Here is a 17,364-nt window from a genome sequence, read left to right on the forward strand (position 1 = left end):
TTTAGACGGGAAGGGGAAAAAAACAAAAAAACCCATGAAGATCCAGAGAAGAGATCTGATGAGCTACTAATTATTTTCCAGAAGAACAGAGTGCTCTTATTGGATAAGACTGATCTTACCGTACATGTTTATAAACTAGCATGTACAAATGGTAAGAAAAAAAGAAGAAGACGTTCATTTGGGAAGAAGGTAATAGGAACGAAAAAGTGGCAGCAGAGATTGGAAGCAGGAAATCTATAATGCAGCAACCTCAGTAGCTCTTAAAAGCAAAGAAATGAATGCAGGAGCAGGTTTCTGGGGGGTGATTCTGATCCAGATTGATTTTTTGTTGTTGTTGTTAATCCTCATGCAAGGATATTTTCCCACTGATTTCTTTTTTTTTTAAATAGAGTGGAAGCGCCCTGGCCGGTTTGGCTCAGCGGTTAGAGAGTCGGCCTGCGGTCCGGAGAAACCCGGGTTCGGTTCCCGCTAAGGGCATGTACTTCGGTTGCAGTTTGTCCCCGACCCTGGTTGGTCGTGCGGTGGCAGCCACTCGATGTGTTCCTTTCACATCGATGTTTCTCTCTCTCTATCTCTTCCTCTCTCTCCCTCCCACTCTATCTGTACAAAAAATGGAAAAATGTCCTCGGGTGAGGATAAAAAATAAATAAATAAATAAATAAACAAACAAACAGTGTGGAAGGGAGGGAGGGAGAGAGAGAAACATCAATGTGAGAGTCACATTGATTGGTTGTGCCCCACATGACCCCAACCAGGACCAGGGATCAAACCTGTGACCCTTTGGTCTGCTGTCTGATGCTCTAACAACTCAGCAAAACTGTCCAGGGCTCAAGATTGATTTTTTGACTCAGTAACCTCATTTCCAGAATTGTGTCCTTATGAAATACTGTACAATGACAGGATGTAAACTGTAGCCTTTTTGAAATAGTGGAAACATTGAAAAACCTTCAATTTCCACCAGTTATGACAATAATTATATAAAAAGCTAACCCTCATGTAAAACTCAACAATAATAATAGCAAGCACGTTAAATGCTTTATTTCATATATTCCTCATAAGACCCCTACAAGGTAGTTATATCCTTTTTCCCGTTTCACAGATGAGGAATATGGAGGCTTAAGAAGTTAAGTAATTTGCCCAAGGTCTCCTAGCTGCAGAGTTAGAAAGCATAAGTATAGGGATAGGTACTGACAAGAGGTCCAAGAGATATTAAGCTTAAAAAGGAGAAAAACTGGCAAAGCAGCCCTGGCCAGTTTGGCTTAGCAGTTGGAGCATTGGCCCACAGACCAGAGAGTCCCAGGTTCAGTTCCCACTAAGGGCACATACCTTGGTTGCAGTTTGTCCCCGGCCCCAGTTAGGGTAGTGTGGGTGGTGACCAGTCAATGTGTCTCTCTCACATCAATATTTCTCTCTTTCTTCCTCTCTCCCTCCTGCTCTATCTGAAGATAAATGCAAAAATGTCCTCGGGTGAGGATAAAAAAAGAAAGAAAAACTGGCAAAACAACATATTAAAGTGATCATTTTGATAGAGAAAAAAATCTGGGGGCATATAGAACAAATTGTTCCCAGGGATTATATCTAAGCAGAGTTCCTTATAGTTAAGGAACTTCACCATCTTAGATCTGTAATTTTAAAAAATATATTTTCACTGATTTTTCTTTAGAGCGAGAGTAAGGGAAAGAGAGAAACATCAATGTGAGAGAGAAACATCAATCGGCTGCCTCCTGCAAGCCCCCTACTGGGGATGGAGCCTGCAACCCAGGCATGTGCCCTGACCAGAAATCAAACCAGGACCTTTCAGTCCATGGGACGACGCTCAATCCACTGAGCCACATAGGCTGAGCAGATCTGTAGTTTTTAAAATGTGCCACTCAGAATTTAAAATACATTAACAGCCCTGGCTGGTGTGGCTCAATTGGTTGGGCGTTGTCCAGTGCACCAGAGGGTTGCTGGTTCAATTCCAGTCAAGGGCACATGCCCTAGTTGTAGCCTCAATCCCCTATAGGGGGCATGTAGGGGGAAGCTGATCTATGTTGCACTCTCACATCAATGTTTCCCTCTTTCTCTCACTCTCCTTTCCTCTCTCTCTAAAAATCAATAAACTATCTTTAATGAATAAATAAATAAATAAATTACATTAACAAACTGTCATATTTGCATCAGATTTTTTTTAAAAAGCAATAAAATACTACAGATATTGTGGAATCCATTCTTTTCTATTTCATCTAAAAGACAATCACACCTTGGCCAGTGTGGCTCAGTTGGTTGGAGCAACAAAAGGTTGAAGGTTTAATTCCCAGTCAGGGCACATACCTAGGTTGCAGGTTCCATCCCTGGTCAGGGTGCTTACCGAAGGCAACCAATCAATGTTTCTCTCTCACATCAATGTTTCTCTCTCTTTCTCTCTCTCTCCTTCCCCTCCACCTCTAAAAAAAATCAATAAACATCCTCAGGTGAGGATTAAATAAAAAATAACTAAATAAAAATAATGAGACAGTCACTAATCTGAAACTGTACTGCTTTTATAGTCAGGAAGGGGAAAATTGTTTTCTTTAAAAACGTAGAATTGCCCTGGTCGGTTTGGTTCAGCGGTTAGAGTGTCAGCCCGGACACCAGAGAGTCCTGGGTTCGGTTCCCGCTAAGGGCACGTACCTTGGTTGCAGTTTGTCCCTGGCCCCAGTTGGGGTCATGTGAGTGGCAACCCAACTCAATGTGTCTCTCTCACATTGATGTTTCTCTCTCTCTCTTCCTCCTTCTCTCCCTCCCACTCTGTCTGAAGTTAAATGCAAAATGTCCTCGGGTGAGGATAAAAAACAAACAAACAAAAAACCTAGGATTGCAAAACACAAACAAAAAGAGTTTCTTGTAATTTAAACTTGAAAGATATGATTTTGGTCTTTTCAGATTATCAACATTACACTTATGCCTATTATCTCTAGCCAAAACTAATACAGAACAAATTAAAATCTTTTATTTTTTTTTACTTTTTTTTTTTTCTTTACTGATTTTTAGAGAGAGGAAGGGAGGAGAGAGAGTTAGAAACAACAATGAGAGAGAACATCAGTTGGCCGCCTTCTGCATGCCCCCCAACTGGGGATCGGGTCCACAACCTGGGCATGTGCTCTGACCGGGAATCAAACCAGCGACCTCTGGGTGCATAGGTTGACACTCAACCACTGAGGCACACTTGCAGGGCAAATTTAAATCTTTTAAGAGCTTCTGTTCTACTGCTACTTCTAGACACATCTGTTACAGTCACAAGACTAGTGGTAGTCCCACCTACCATGCAAAACGTGATATCATCCATATCAGATGATTTTGGAGACTGCAAAGTGGTCAAGAAAGCTTGGAAGCAGATATTCTGGTAGGGCTCCTCCAAGTACGGCTGTCCCGGCACACTAAAACACATACCGAGAAAGCAACTCAAACTCAGTCTCCTTTGAATGGGGCTTGCAAAAGAATAAGAATTAAAAATACCAATAATATAGACTAATGGAGTTGGAATGTACCCTTGAGTAAAACTATATTAACAGAAGATTGTGCACTTTGGATAATTAATTACTGCTGTGGGACAGGCACAAGACTGAAATGAACAGGAAAAAGGAAGAATAGCTTCCATAGGGAGAAGTTTGTAGTAGAAGTATGGAGAAAGAAATCTTATTCAGTTCTGCAAGGGAAATAATGCAGACAGGTCAAGTCAGAATCACATAGCTGAACCTGCCTTCCTACTCACTGGACTACACTGCAATGTGGAGACAAAATATCATACATCAGTTCAAGTGTGTGCTGCTCACTTTCTACTGCATGAATCTAGAACTGGGCAGCTGGGATTGGTTCCATTTTTTTTTTTAGAAGAAACTGGCCTTCTAAAAGACAAAGCTCACAAAGTTTAAATTCATATGAATATATCCTTCTAAAAGACTGAGTAAGGTTAGAATTTATACCAGTAAAAAATAATACCTTGACATACTGCACATATATCACTTTTACTATATTTTAGGGATAAGGTCCTAGTCTATTTTTCCTTCATTTCCTTACAAGCTTTCTTTACAAACAATATGAAAATTAAAAATAAACAATATAAGGTATTATTGGCAAAGAACATGGAGAATACAAAGTAGGTTATTTTTCTAAGTTGATTCTGGCTTCAGACAGATTGAACCACCTACAAAGATCCCACAAGAGGCCCTGTGTTATGACAGCTGGGAAATCTGGTTAGACCCACATACCTGAGACATAAGTTTGCCATACAATGCACTGCAGCTCTCCTAACTTCAGGGTCTGACTGAGCCGAGTCACTCAACTTCACCAAGAGTCCACTCTTGCCTAATAAGTCTGGGAGGTACTAAAACAAAGTAACAGCCAATGTTGGTCAAAGAACAGCTTCTGAAAAATATTACTCTTCAGACAGATTTTGTTTTTCTAATTAAAGGGCAGTAAAATACCCCAAAAGACTAGCTTTGAGGTAAATTTTTCAGATGGGGACACAAAGATATGCCAAAAGACATCAGTAAGGATCATCGCTTGCAGCCTAGGTAGTTGCTAAAGTATTTAGTCTTGGCTGCATAGCTGAAGGGTAATGATAATAAATAATAATGGTTAATATTTATCAAGTGCCAAGCACTTTATAAGTATTGTCTCACTTCATCCTCAGAAGAACTATTTTACACATGAAGAAATGAGCCTCAGAGTGGTTGAGTAAGGGTTCTCAGACACACCTAATTAATGCAGGACAGATACCTGAACAGAGCCTTGTTGGTTCAGAAACTGTGCTCCTAACCCTTCAAAAAAAAAAAAAAACCAGAACACAGTTTAAACTACCTTTTGACATTTTGAGCCATTGCAGTAAACCAGAGCTGCCAGGGCTTGAAGAATTTTCACATGTGTCCAGGGACTGCACTGTTGAATAGCAGAAATTGTATATGCCAACAGGAAATCCAGGTTCCGTTCATCAACAATCACCTATAGAGAAAAATATATATATAACTTCAAAAAAATTTTTTTTATCCTTTTCAGACATGTGTGCTCATCTGAATAAAGCTGCATAAGAAAGAGAGGTGTGTCCATCTTTTTTGTGTCAAAAAGATCAGCTCTAAAGACCTTGAAAGTTAGATCAAGACAGGGACTTCTTGCCCCAGAGCCTTGTTCAGTTCTTCCCCTTTACTCCCTCTAATCAAAGAGAACCTGGCAAAGTCCTCATAACTTTTCCTCGAACTAACCAGACATTGGCAACTATATACAGATATGTAAGACTCAATTCACTTAAATTTCTTTTTGGAATTTTTTTTTTCTTTATTGATTTTAGAGAGAGAGGAAGTGAGAGGGAGAGAGAGACAGAAACATTGATGCGAGAGAACACTGACTGGCTGCCTCCAGCATGCCCCCCACTAGGGATTGGGCCCACAACCTGGGCATGTGTCCTGACTGGGAATCGAATTGGTGACCTTTAGGTGCACGGGTTGATGCTCAACCACTGAGCCACACCAGCTGGACTATTCACTGAAATTTCTTAATTCACCTAAATTGTCTTATACATAGTAAATGCTCAACAAATACATTGTGAATACATGTCTACTAAATAGCTACTATGTCTCCACCATAATGTGGTAAATACAATAGGAAGAGATGGCATATCCCTGCCCTCAAATTGGTTATAATCTTGTTGGGACAAAGTAGGCTAATCCAAATATCAACTCACAGACAATTAAGATAAACTGTCATCAAATGCTAGAGATTTGACTAAGTGTTATAGATGCTATACATGATAAGAAAGTATTCCAACTGCCAATGTGACAAAGATGATATACCTGAGAACAGTAAACATTCAGAAGCCATCAGTCTGAAAAATTCTAAACTTGAAAACAGCCTTATTCCACTTATGAAGTCACATGCAGCAGGCACTGTTGGTAACCTACCATTTACTTCCTCCTTTTCTGCTGGCAGACTAAGTTTTGTTTGGGTGCCCACCTCTCCCACATGTGACCTAAGGGTAAGTCCTAATTAGTCTAAGAGTGGTTCTCTAGCAGGGTCAATTTTGTCCCCTAGGGCACATTTGGCAATGTCTGTAGACATTTTTGGTTGTTACAACAGGAGGGATGCTACTGGCATCCGGTGGGTAGAGGCCAAGGATTCTGCTAAACATCCTACAATGCACAGGATAGCCTCTCACAACAAAGAATTATCCATTCAAAATATCAATAGTGCAGAGGTTGAGAAACCCTGATGTTAGGATTGAGCTTCACACTGTAATCATCTAGGGAGCTTAAGCCCTCCAGGTGATTCTAATTGCAGTCAAGGTTGAAACCCCTGATATAAGCCACTCATGGTCATACCATTCCCTGATCAAACTGGTGTAGAGGGGTTCTCATATGACCTACGTCTTTCCAGCCAAATATCAGGGGAGGTCTGCTGGAGCATGTGGAACAAATTTCTTCATTCTTTTTTTATCCTCACCGAGGACATTTTTCCATTTTTTGTTCAGATAGAGTGGGAAGGAGAGAGAAGAGGGAGAGAGAGGAAGAAAGAGAGGGCGAGAAACATCGACGTGAAAAGTACGCATTGAGTGGCTGCCACCTGCAGGACCCAACCCAGGGCCGGGGACAAACTGCAACCGAGATAGGTGCCCTTAGTGGGAACCGAACCCGGGTCTCTGTGGACCGCAGGCCGACGCTCTAACCACTGAGCCAAACCAGCCAGGGCGAATTTCCTCATTCTTAAATTTAAAAAGACACAAATAGTTCTTTTGCTTCTGTTGGGTGTTATTTATTTTGCATGGATGCCTGGAATTGATGCTAAGGATAACTCATATACTGCAGGTGGCAAAATGGGAAGATGCCAGTAATCCTTTTTTTCCATATGTCCCTAATCTGGGTTGGCTTTTCTGTTTCTTGTAGCCAACAGCACCCTAAATTACACAGTGCTAATTAATTAGTTTAGTGTGAGCTACATTCATATACTCATGTAGTATCTTACAGTAATAGCCTTAATATTTTAACTATTCATAAAAATATAGATTTATTTAGCAAATTGGAAAAGATTCTGGAGAGAAGGGAGCTATAGCACAGATTCTGATATAAATAAAGGGGTATTTTTATCTAGTATCCCACTGCCCCCCAAGCTACTTCTCATGTTTTATAAAGATCAAAAGTAGACCACAAAAATGGTAGCTTTGGGAAAGAGGAAAAAAATTAGTAGAAAAGGGGTAGGGAATTATTTCAATTTATTCTTAGCTATATTTTATTCAAACACATCTTCCATGAAAAATTCTAAGACCTGGGGGCCTGAATGATACTGTTTTCTTTAGAATACCTCTAATGGAGAAACTTCCATTATTGTGCAGAATATCTTTTTTGATCAGGGTTATATTTGTTTTAATATTAATCTTAGAGGGCATTTACTTTCTCGGCAGCTTCTCAAAAGACCAGCCTATCATACCTACCACAGCTGTAGTATTTCAAAAGTACTTACTTATTCTCAAAGTTCATAATTTGAATTCTCAAGTTCCATAAATGATTACCTGTAATGTGTTAAGTAAGTGGTGGATAAGCTGAGACACTTTGCTGACAAGATGATTCTGATTAAGAGGCACCACTCGGCAAGCCTGGACAAGAAGAGTACTGACATCCTACCAAAAAACAACAACAACAAAAGACAATGAAAGGTGATATACCTATTAGTCAAGTGAAGCCTCCCAACCCCACAAAACAAAGGCAAATGGGAAAATAAAAGTGAATGTTTACACTCAAAATGGGGGACAATGAAATTTGAGGCAGGAAGTAGGGAATGGCAGCACAAAAATAGAATGTGCTATAAAAGGAAAAGAATTAATATGGTTTTTGGTAGGCTATAGATTCCAGTCTCTATAAATGTAGAGGCAATATAATTAAATAACCAAAGAAAGGCTTCCATAATATAAAAGCACACTCTGAAGTAAAAAATAACAAAAAATAGCAAGTCTGATTTTCATTGCCAGTGGGAAAATCAGAAATGAGCTTGTAAGAATTTGTAAAATTAGGGAATTCTTAAAAAAAAAAACAAAAAACAAAAAGCACTATTCATTCATTCATTGATATTTATTGAATAAAAAGGCTCGGAGCACCTGCTGTGTGCTTGGCAGTATGCTAGGTCTCTGTGCTCCAAAGGTAAACATACATCTCTGAATCCTAAAAAGCTCATGAGGGAGATGAAATACTCACAAGTACTTAAAGTGAACTAAGTGCTCAAAGAATTAAGTACAAACTCTGGGGAAATGGTAATTAGGGAGGTCTTGTGGAAGTGGTTTTTAAGCAGAATCTGGAATGATTCAAAAAATGAGTAAAAATCTGCAGACAGACAAGTCTTGAAAGACATTGCAAGCTAAGAGAATGGAGGGCAAAAATTTGGAATCCTAGTGGGAGTGAAATACCAACAGTGCTTGATGAACAATGAGTTGTAAATGACTGCACATGGCACAGCAGGAGGAGTTACAGAACAGGAAACTGGAAAGGCACGTACTTTTGGTAAAAAAATTATCAAATTATACAATTAAAACAAAAGTCTCTAACTATTCCCTTAATTCCACTCCGCTCCCCAGTAACCCAAATGATTATTTTGTTGAGAACTCTTTGTATCTATAAATGTACATAAATTTTAAAACCTCCCCACCCTATATTGATCTTGCACTGTATGAATTGTTCTGTAACTTGCTCTGACCATTTAGCAATATGTATCAAAAAGCTTCCCTAATGAAAGTTTTACTTCTCTAATCAGATTTTTTCCCACTAAAGAAAAGATCATTCTATCAGCAAAGCAAAAAATGGTTTGGAGAAGGACTGGATTGGAGGCAAGAGAGAAGTTAGAGGAGAGAAGAGTAATAGTCCAAGAAAGAGTTACCTGGCCTGAAGGCCTACTGCATTGGCATTAGGGACAGAGAGGGAATGGACAAAGGAGTATTTATGGAATAGGTTGTAAAGAATCCAGATTAGATAGGATCTGGAAGGAAGGAAAGAGGAAGAACCTGTTTGTGCCTCTGTGACTTGGCAGATTGTGCATGTTTATGTGTAGGGGAACAGGACGGGTTGGGGATGGTATGCGTATAGAGATAACTTACTCATTTTTTTAAAATCCTCACCTCAGGATATTTTTCCATTGCTTTTTAGATAGAGTGGAAGGGAGGGAGGAAGGGAGGAAGAGAGGAAAGGGAGGGAGAGAGACATGAATGTGAGAGAGACACAACAATTGGTTGCCTACTGCACCACCCTCACTAGGGCGGAGATCTAACCTGCAACCCAGGTATGTGCCCTTGACCTAGAATTGAACCCGTGACCCTTCAGTCTGAGGTCCTAGGCTCTAACCGCTGAGCCAAACCGCCAGGCCATATTCATTTTTAGAACTGTCAAGTTTGCGGTGCCTGTGAGCACCAGAAGGCAGTGGTATGAGTGGGTCAAGAGTTCAGGAAATTCAGTAGTAGCATCCAAGATCTGGTGTGTGTGAATACTACTACTCAAAGTACTTCTAAAGAGGAGGCAGAGAGGGCATGAAGGAATAGAAAAAGGCAGGGACTTTGTGACAGGCTAGGTTCCCATTCTAGCTCTGCCTTGGCCAGCAATATGACACTGGATTTTTATGAGCCTCAGTGTTTTTATCAGTAAAATAGACCTACTAATACCCACGCTCTGAAGTTCCCGGAACAGTACACGGGAAAGCACACAGGAGTGGTCCCTGCACCATGCACTCAGTAAACAGTAGTAATGAACTTTATATACAAAGTATTCTGGATGCAGAGAGTGGAGCGGGAAGGGGTGGGGGCGGGCGAGAAGGTGAAACGAGATGACGCCCGCGTTGGTATCGGAGCAGAAGTCATCAAGCTGGGTTTTGAAAGAATCGGGTTTGTAAAGCACTGCAGGGTCTTCCACAGAGGACAGAGGAGGTGCCACGGTCGGAAGGGGCAAACAGCCCGGAGTTAAGTGGTGCGGGATGGGGGTGAGAAAAGCACGGAGAGGAAGGCGAGACGACCAGCTAGGACCTCCGAGGGATGGGGCCGGGGCCAGCAGAGGCTTCTGGGGTGTCCTCCCCCCTCCCCGCCCCTACCTCCGGGGCCAAGCCGCAGCCCTCTCTGTAGTTCTCGGAGATGAGCTGGTCCAGGACCAGGTGGATCTCGGTGCGGGAGGCACTGCTGTCATCCGGGCGCAGGGCGCAGAGCCTGGCCCACAGGCGGCGGAAGCCCGCGCCCTGCTCTCGGGGCGGCTCCCGCGGCGCCTCCCGCGGCGGCCCACCCAGCACGGAGCAGGCGACTTGCACGGTCGCCATGTTTCCTAAGGAGAACAGGGGGAAGTGCTTCCGGGGCATCCCTGACCCCGCGCTCCAGTTCCGGAAACACTTTTTTTGGACCAGAACCTGACGCGATAGTGGAACCTGGGGAACCACTCCTTAGGCTGCTGCTCTGCAAATAAATACCCGTGGGAAATTAGCTTGGAGACTTTTCCCCGCCCACCCCACCCTGAGCCCTGACTGTCCTCCCAGCAAGGAGTTCCTGGGTAGAGCTGACATTCCTGTTCCGTACAGGAGGTTCAGATTTGGCCTGGAGTTGGAGGGGCCGTTGTGGATGGCAGTGGCAGAAACTAGGTCTACCACATTCCTCTACTTACATCGCATCACAACCCCTGATTTTCACCCCCAGGCACAAAACCACTCCGAATACAGGTTTACACTCCCTAGTATTCCTTGCAGCTGTCTGTGAATCCCCCTGTGGATCTTGAGACACATCATCACTCAAGAAAAGTAATTTGAGAGTTCAAGCTGAACCATGTAAAATATCACCTGGCCAAGGGTGACCTGGGTGAGATTGGATACCCCCAAGACTTCCTGAAACCTTAAACTCAAAAAGCCAGAAAAGAAAATAGCCATTTTAAAGCTGTGAACAGTTTTCAGTTACCCAAGAGGTGAAGCCTTGAAGTTTACAATTGGGCAGACTGGGAAAACCTCTGAGTTATGCACATAGAAAGCAGATTCTCACCCATGGCTCTTAGGGAAAACCTTGAAGTCATGTACATGTATATGTTTTATCCTGAGAATAAAGCACTTCTGTTTAGCAATGGAGATTGAGTGTATGCTCTGGAAGAGCTAATTCTCTGAAAACTTGGGCTTCTTTGGGGAGAAGTATTTATTTTTTTTGTTTGAATTTAGATTTAGTTATACTTGTTACTTTTGTTTATTTTTGGGATGTGTGTATATTATGTATGTATATGCATTTGTGATCTTTAAGCATTTGCTCAAAGATTAGGAGCTGAGACCTAGTTAGTCACTGATGTTTTAGTCTGAGTTCTCATGAAACAGAGCCTCAGATAAGGTTAGTAAGTGAGTGATTTATTCAGGAATGAACATGGAGGAAAGGAGAATCAATACAAATATATGCTGTTAAGTTGGCCATTGCAAAGGATGAGTGATTGCTCGATCCTCAGGACTTTCTGAGAAATCTTTCTGAATGCTCTCAGAACCCACCCCCCAGAAATGGAGGGGGGAACCACATCTGTAAATTTTTTACCTCTATTGTCAAGTGTTGCCCCACCAAACATGAATTCTCCAGTGCTTCTGAGTTGAGCATGCATCAATATGTGATGGTGCCTGCAGGAATCTCTTAATTGTATAGTCAAAGAAGCCCTGAGGCAAAAGTGAGAGGTGTGGAGTACTAGGGTACCAGTTCAAGGCAAGGCTCAGCAAGTTATCTTATGCTAAACTGTTAGATGACTGAGATAAACTGGTTGTTGTAGCAATGATTAAGATAGGAGTGTAAAGCGAAGAGTATTTGAAGCAGTGTATAAGAGATGTCTAATATACTGGGCTAGAAGGATGTGAGACCTGGTTATCACCACAATGGAAGTGGCATGAAAGAGACTGTGGAAAGATTTGGGTTTGGCGTGGCTCATCTTAGGTTGCATGGGATTATAGTTAAGACCCTGATCTTTATATGACTTTGAACAAATCACCTAATTTCTCCAAATGTCAGTGTCCTTGTATGTAAAATGGTAATGATAATAAGCATAGTCATAAGGTTGTAGTAAAGATAAATTGGATGGTACTTGTGGAGAATATAACACAGACCTTATTGTATAGCAAGTGCTAAACAAATGTCATCCATCCTCCACCTCTCCTTCTCCTTCTCCTCATCACCCCTGCCCAAATAACTCAAGTAGTGTGGGTACTTTTAACAATGCTGATTTATTAAAAGAAACAGATTTTTTTTCCCTTCCCCACCACATCCTTTGTAATCTCCATCCACAGGCCCCCATTTTTATCTGTCTTCTTGGTCAAGGAACTCCAAACAGCGACATCTTTTGAAATTAAAACTCCAGGAAGGGATGAGCAATTATTAGAGAAGGATGACTCTTAAGATTAGTCTTCATCTGAGAAATGGACAAAAAATTATGTGTGAGACCTTCTGTTTTGGGGACGTTAATGCACTTATTCAATTGAGAGGCGACAGTTCCCAGTTCTGGAAATCAATAAGCACTTGCAAGAAGCCAGCAAGGCAAAAAACAAACAAACACCCCCCCCCCCAAGGATTGTGGGTAGATTGGACAAATAATAGATTATGAACACAAATGGATTATTTTTAAATTATATGTTGATTCTGTTATATTTAATACAACTTAACTAATTAAAATTTTTTTCAAGGGGGAATGGTGAAAGGGAGGAAGGGGGAAAAGGAAGGGGAAGGGGTGGGGGGAAAAAGTAAATGAAATCAACAGAAGGCGCTGCCCACAGCTGGCAGAAGGCTAGAGAGGGAGGGAAGGAAAATAAGTGCCGGTTTCCTGGGCTCTGCCCTCATGGACTGATTCAACTTAATTTATAATCAAAACTGAATCACAGTAGCTTTTAATTATGCTTCTTTTTTCATTTAATGGCTACTGAAAATAGAAAAACTATCATGTGAGGACCCTGAAATATTTTTAGAGGAAAGGGATTTTCATAGGTCAATATGGCAATGTGCATTAAAAGCTTAAAATGAGCATATTCCTTGGTCATTAATTATAATTTTTATAATTTATCTCAACAAAAATTAATAAGGGCATATACACCAATTTAATATTCACTACAGCTATATTAATAGTTTAAAAATAATAAACATTGAATTTATTAATTTATTAATGGAGGTTGCTAAGTTTATGAGCATGTATGATGGACTTCTATAAGGCTATTAAAGTTGATGGTATAGAAGCATCAGTGTTAATATGAAAAGTTGTTCACTATTTCTAAGTGAAATAATCAAGAAATCAAAAGATTATCTTATTTTTATATACATATTATATATTTGTGTGTATTAATAGTCACCAAAGTGTTAAGCAGGAGCCTTTTGGGGATTATGGGTGATTGTTATCTTCTTTTTGATCAAACAGTCTGATTTTTCTCCAGGATAAACTGGGCAATTAAATCAAAGATTTGGAAACCACTATCCTGTGATAAATGCTTCCTTTGCGGGGGAAGTGTGAGTGAAGGAGGGAGGGACCACAAAGAAACAGACTTCTGTCCCAGCCATTTCCAGAAAGAACCATCAGGGCCAAGTGTACCACCTGCCTGGCTTGGACAAGGTTCCAGGCAGCAAGAAAGGACATAATGTTTTTACCTGTCCTTAGCCTGCCATACAGATGTGGCCACACCCATTGCTGATGCAGGACTCTCCTAGATCACAGTCCCAGTCACTGGTGCAGAGGTCAATACAGGTGCCTACAGGAGAACAGAACAGCTGAATACCATCATGCTTTAGGCACAGGTGCTGGAGAGAACAGCCCTTGTTTAAGGATCCAGTTTCACTTTCTCCTTTTAGTCTAATATATATATAATGCAACTCAAATGATTATTTGCAGAATAATATTTACTAACATCTTATATATTTTAGTTAAAAACAATACATGTACACAATCCCAATAAAGCAAGGACTACTTTAAAGATGTGTAAGAAGGGGACCTGGTGGAACGTCTACAATGTACTTGCAGACCTCAGAGAAAATCAGTACCATCCCTCCATGTTTCTATCAGCTGTTGTTGATCTATGGGGAGAAGGTTAAAGACTTCTTGTCCCCCCTCATGGCAGTTCGGTCACTGATTAGATCTGTTGATTTCATACTATGTAGAAAGCACAGGGGTAAGTTATTCAGGAAATGCAAAGATGTAAGATAGGGTCATTATCTGTAAGCAGCTTAGAGTCTAACAATAGAAATAAGACATGTTTGAAATGCAAAAACCAAAGCACTTTATGACAAGTGTCCTGAGAGAGATATATCCAAAGGACTAAAGGGGTTCAGAAGAGAGAAGACTTTACTTCTAATTAGATTAACCAGAAAAGGTGAGTCTTGAAGTACAGGAATTTTTTTAAAGGCAGAATTGGGTGGGGAGGGGCAGTAGAGTGTTGTGAGAAAAGAATTACTAGCAAAAGTTCACAAAGGGAAAATGCAACAAGGCTTGGACTAGGGAGAAGCTTGTTTATTTACAAAGGTTATTCTGGTATCAGAGCACAGAGTGAACCAGGATTCAACAAGCAATTAAACTTTAGGAGGAAGAGGGGGCAGGGAGAGCTGCAGATAACTTATTGCAGTGGCTCAAGCATGGGGTAATCAGGGCTGGAAATACAGTGTGGCAATGGGAGGTAGAAAGGAGGGAACATATGCAAGAGACAGTTTCAAAGAATGGATGAAATTTGGCAACCAGCTGAATGGAGTCGGGGGAAGAGCAAAGAAGAAAGGGGTAAGAGTTGAATCATTGTTTTTAGGGAGAAGAAAGAGATACAGTGAAAATAATCTAGGAGAGAAGAAAGTTTGAGGGTTGATGGAGTGGCAGAAAAATGTCAGATGCTGCAGAGGTTAAAGACTTTGGCTACTGAGAAGAGTCAAGAGACTTGTCAACAGGATCCAGGAGAGATGTTTCAGCAGAGAGATGGGGGCAACAATGGAGACTATAGTCAGTCCTCAAGGGGTTAAGGGATTAAGCAGGGGAAATAAGAGCAGAGAATTAAGATTACTTCTTTGAAAATGTCGATGGTAAAAGGAAAAGAAGAGATTAAGGTGATTAATGTATAACATACTTAAGAAAAATATTTTCTCTAGACAATCCAATTTATTTGTAGCAAGAGACTGGTAGAAAGACAGATGCTTGGGAGATGGAGGATAGCTAATGAAGGGGCAGAAGAGGAGGGGTGGAGGAGAGTCCAGATGGAGGGGTGACCCAGGGAAACAAAGGGAAGAAATTGGATGTAGAAGAAGAGAGATTCTGAAGTCAAGGTGGGTCCCTGCAATAACTCCTCAACTAGAATATTTGTCCTTCTCTCATTTCTACTCCCCTCCCACCTCCTGCACTTGCTGGGCTATGATATCCTACTTTCTGGCTCCCTGATTCAAGAACAGCGGCATTCTGCCTGGACTCACCCAACAGTTTCAGTGGTATCACCGAAGCCTGAAGCTCCTGTACCTCTAGGCTGAGGGTGATGATGGTCACAAGCAGGAGGAAGCCTACCAACTTCATGGTGCTGTTGGAAGTCTTTGGTAAAAATGCAGCAGCAGGGCTGAGAACAGCTGAAATTTGTGTCCTTCCACCCACTGAACAGAAATGCAAGGCGAGGGGTGGGGCTAGGGACTCTGGGAGTCCTGCCCAGAAACTTGTTTTCCTTCAGAACACACATCATAATTGAACTTAATTCTCCAGTCCTCATTTCTTTTGGTGGTAGATCCTTTAATCTGGCCACAAGGTAAACATAAGTGCTTCCTCATGCAGTTGAGAATGTTCCATCTGCCACCCTTCTTCCTTTTCTCCTTCGCCCATTCTTCCCACGGTCCCTCCGCATGCTGGAGGGCTGGTGTGATTAGGCTGTGGAGGGCACAGGAATCTCGCTTCTTGTTGAAGGAATCTTGACCTCTGCTAGCATCTGCTGCTGTATCTCAGCCCTCTGGTCACTGGGCATCACCTCTCTGGTTTGTCACTTGTCCTCCCATGGCCTCCCATGGCAGTATTCCTTTTGTCTCTCTCTAAGCAACTCTGTGCCCACCAGGCCTGAAGCTTCTTGGAAAGACTGGCAGTCTTCTTGGGCCACGTCTCCCTTCTATTCCCTACACCTACAGTCTCCCCCTCTTCCCAGGCAGGGTTGGGACCCAATTAGGATCATTCTCGAATGTCTAACTCTTTCTCCCACCAGTGTTCATCTTAATTTTTCTTCCAGTATGTGGGAAACTAGCTCTTCAAATCATCATGAATTTGAACAAAACATCTATCATTTATGGTATCAACCCCCGCCCCAGTATCCTTTGGGGCTTGGCCTTACAGACACCGTCTGTTCCCCAACTCAAATCCTTTTCTCTCAAAAAGCGCATATCTTCAAATGGAAAGCCTGTGCTTTTAGTACAGTTTTATCAATTAGAGATATAATTTAAGAAAAACCCACTGAGGAACTGAATTGATTTGTTCCCCTAAGCCACGTCCACCCTCCCCTGAGGGCAGTGAGTCTCGGTTATAATCAATTGCTTGCAACATGGTATGGTAGTAAGTATAAGAAATTGGGGTAAGAGAGAAGACACCTCAGACATTTTTTCAAAATACCATCTGTTACACGTGTACAGTAACATAGAATGGCAAACAGGCCCACCTGCGTTGAGGAGACTTCCTTGGCCAGATCCGTGCCATCTGATTTTTACAATTCCATTATCTATGACCTAAGGTTCATGCTTTGTAACACAATGTCTTAGTGTTTATCCTCAGCTTTTCAAGAACCAGGACAACAAGGCAACCTGAATGAGGTCTGGGACCGGTGAGCTGAGCATGTGGTTAGGTGCTTGAAGGATCTGACAGGGATAGGAAATGACTCTTGGGAATGTGAAATTACAGGAAAAATGGAATTCTAGCAAATTGAGGAGCCCAAACACAGAAGCTGCTGTGCCCTCAAAGTCTCACATGCTAGCCTGCAAAAAGAAATAAAACTTGATGGCTACCTGTGTAAAGGGTGGGTTTTGCAGGCTGAGGACATGTAGGGATTCTCAATGTCTAGATTCAATCTTCTTCCTCTGCTCTGGCCGGTGTCTGAGCTTCAGTGCAGGAGAAACGGGGTTAGTAGAGCCTGACGGTGCATGAGGAAGGGCTGTCACCAGCTCTGCTGCCCCGTCCGCGATGCAGGTAAGACCAGGAGCCCTGTCATTCCCCTGCCCCGGTGTGCCCAGGGTTAGCCCTGCCTGGCCTTTCCAAATCTCTGTTGCTGCTCAGAAATGGGACAGAAACCCCTCAGTGTTCTTGGGGCCTCTGCCTCCACTCTGGCCCTTACAGAGGAAAAACAGGTCACAGGGCCCTGTGCCCAGTGTCTCATTAATAAGGGCTCCTTGAAAAGACCTTTCATCATCCCCTCACTTTTAAA

At 41.9% G+C, this 17,364-nt stretch overlaps 1 protein-coding gene and 1 long non-coding RNA gene across 3 annotated transcripts in view; both read right to left on the minus strand.

The window, feature by feature from the left end:
* Positions 1 to 10,287, minus strand: part of HEATR6 (HEAT repeat containing 6) — a 36,877-nt gene extending 26,590 nt beyond the window's left edge. For both annotated transcript variants that reach the window (XM_036269205.1, XM_036269206.1), the window contains exons 1-5: positions 10,069 to 10,287; positions 7,517 to 7,624; positions 4,822 to 4,962; positions 4,230 to 4,345; positions 3,284 to 3,398 (exon numbers count right to left, since the gene is read on the minus strand). In XM_036269205.1, coding sequence (XP_036125098.1) covers positions 3,284 to 3,398; positions 4,230 to 4,345; positions 4,822 to 4,962; positions 7,517 to 7,624; positions 10,069 to 10,287 — 699 coding nt within the window. The remainder of the gene's footprint in view (positions 1 to 3,283; positions 3,399 to 4,229; positions 4,346 to 4,821; positions 4,963 to 7,516; positions 7,625 to 10,068) is intronic.
* A 1,929-nt stretch (positions 10,288 to 12,216) lies between these two features.
* On the minus strand, positions 12,217 to 15,550 carry LOC118635070. Its single transcript, XR_004960432.1, has 3 exons — positions 15,395 to 15,550; positions 13,601 to 13,701; positions 12,217 to 12,380 (listed from the first exon to the last, which is right to left on the minus strand). It is a non-coding gene; the product is annotated as an uncharacterized LOC118635070 (long non-coding RNA).
* Positions 15,551 to 17,364: the final 1,814 nt, after the last annotated feature.

Source organism: Molossus molossus, unplaced genomic scaffold, assembly GCF_014108415.1.
Source record: "Molossus molossus isolate mMolMol1 unplaced genomic scaffold, mMolMol1.p scaffold_m16_p_19, whole genome shotgun sequence".
NCBI classification, from domain to species: domain Eukaryota; kingdom Metazoa; phylum Chordata; class Mammalia; order Chiroptera; family Molossidae; genus Molossus; species Molossus molossus.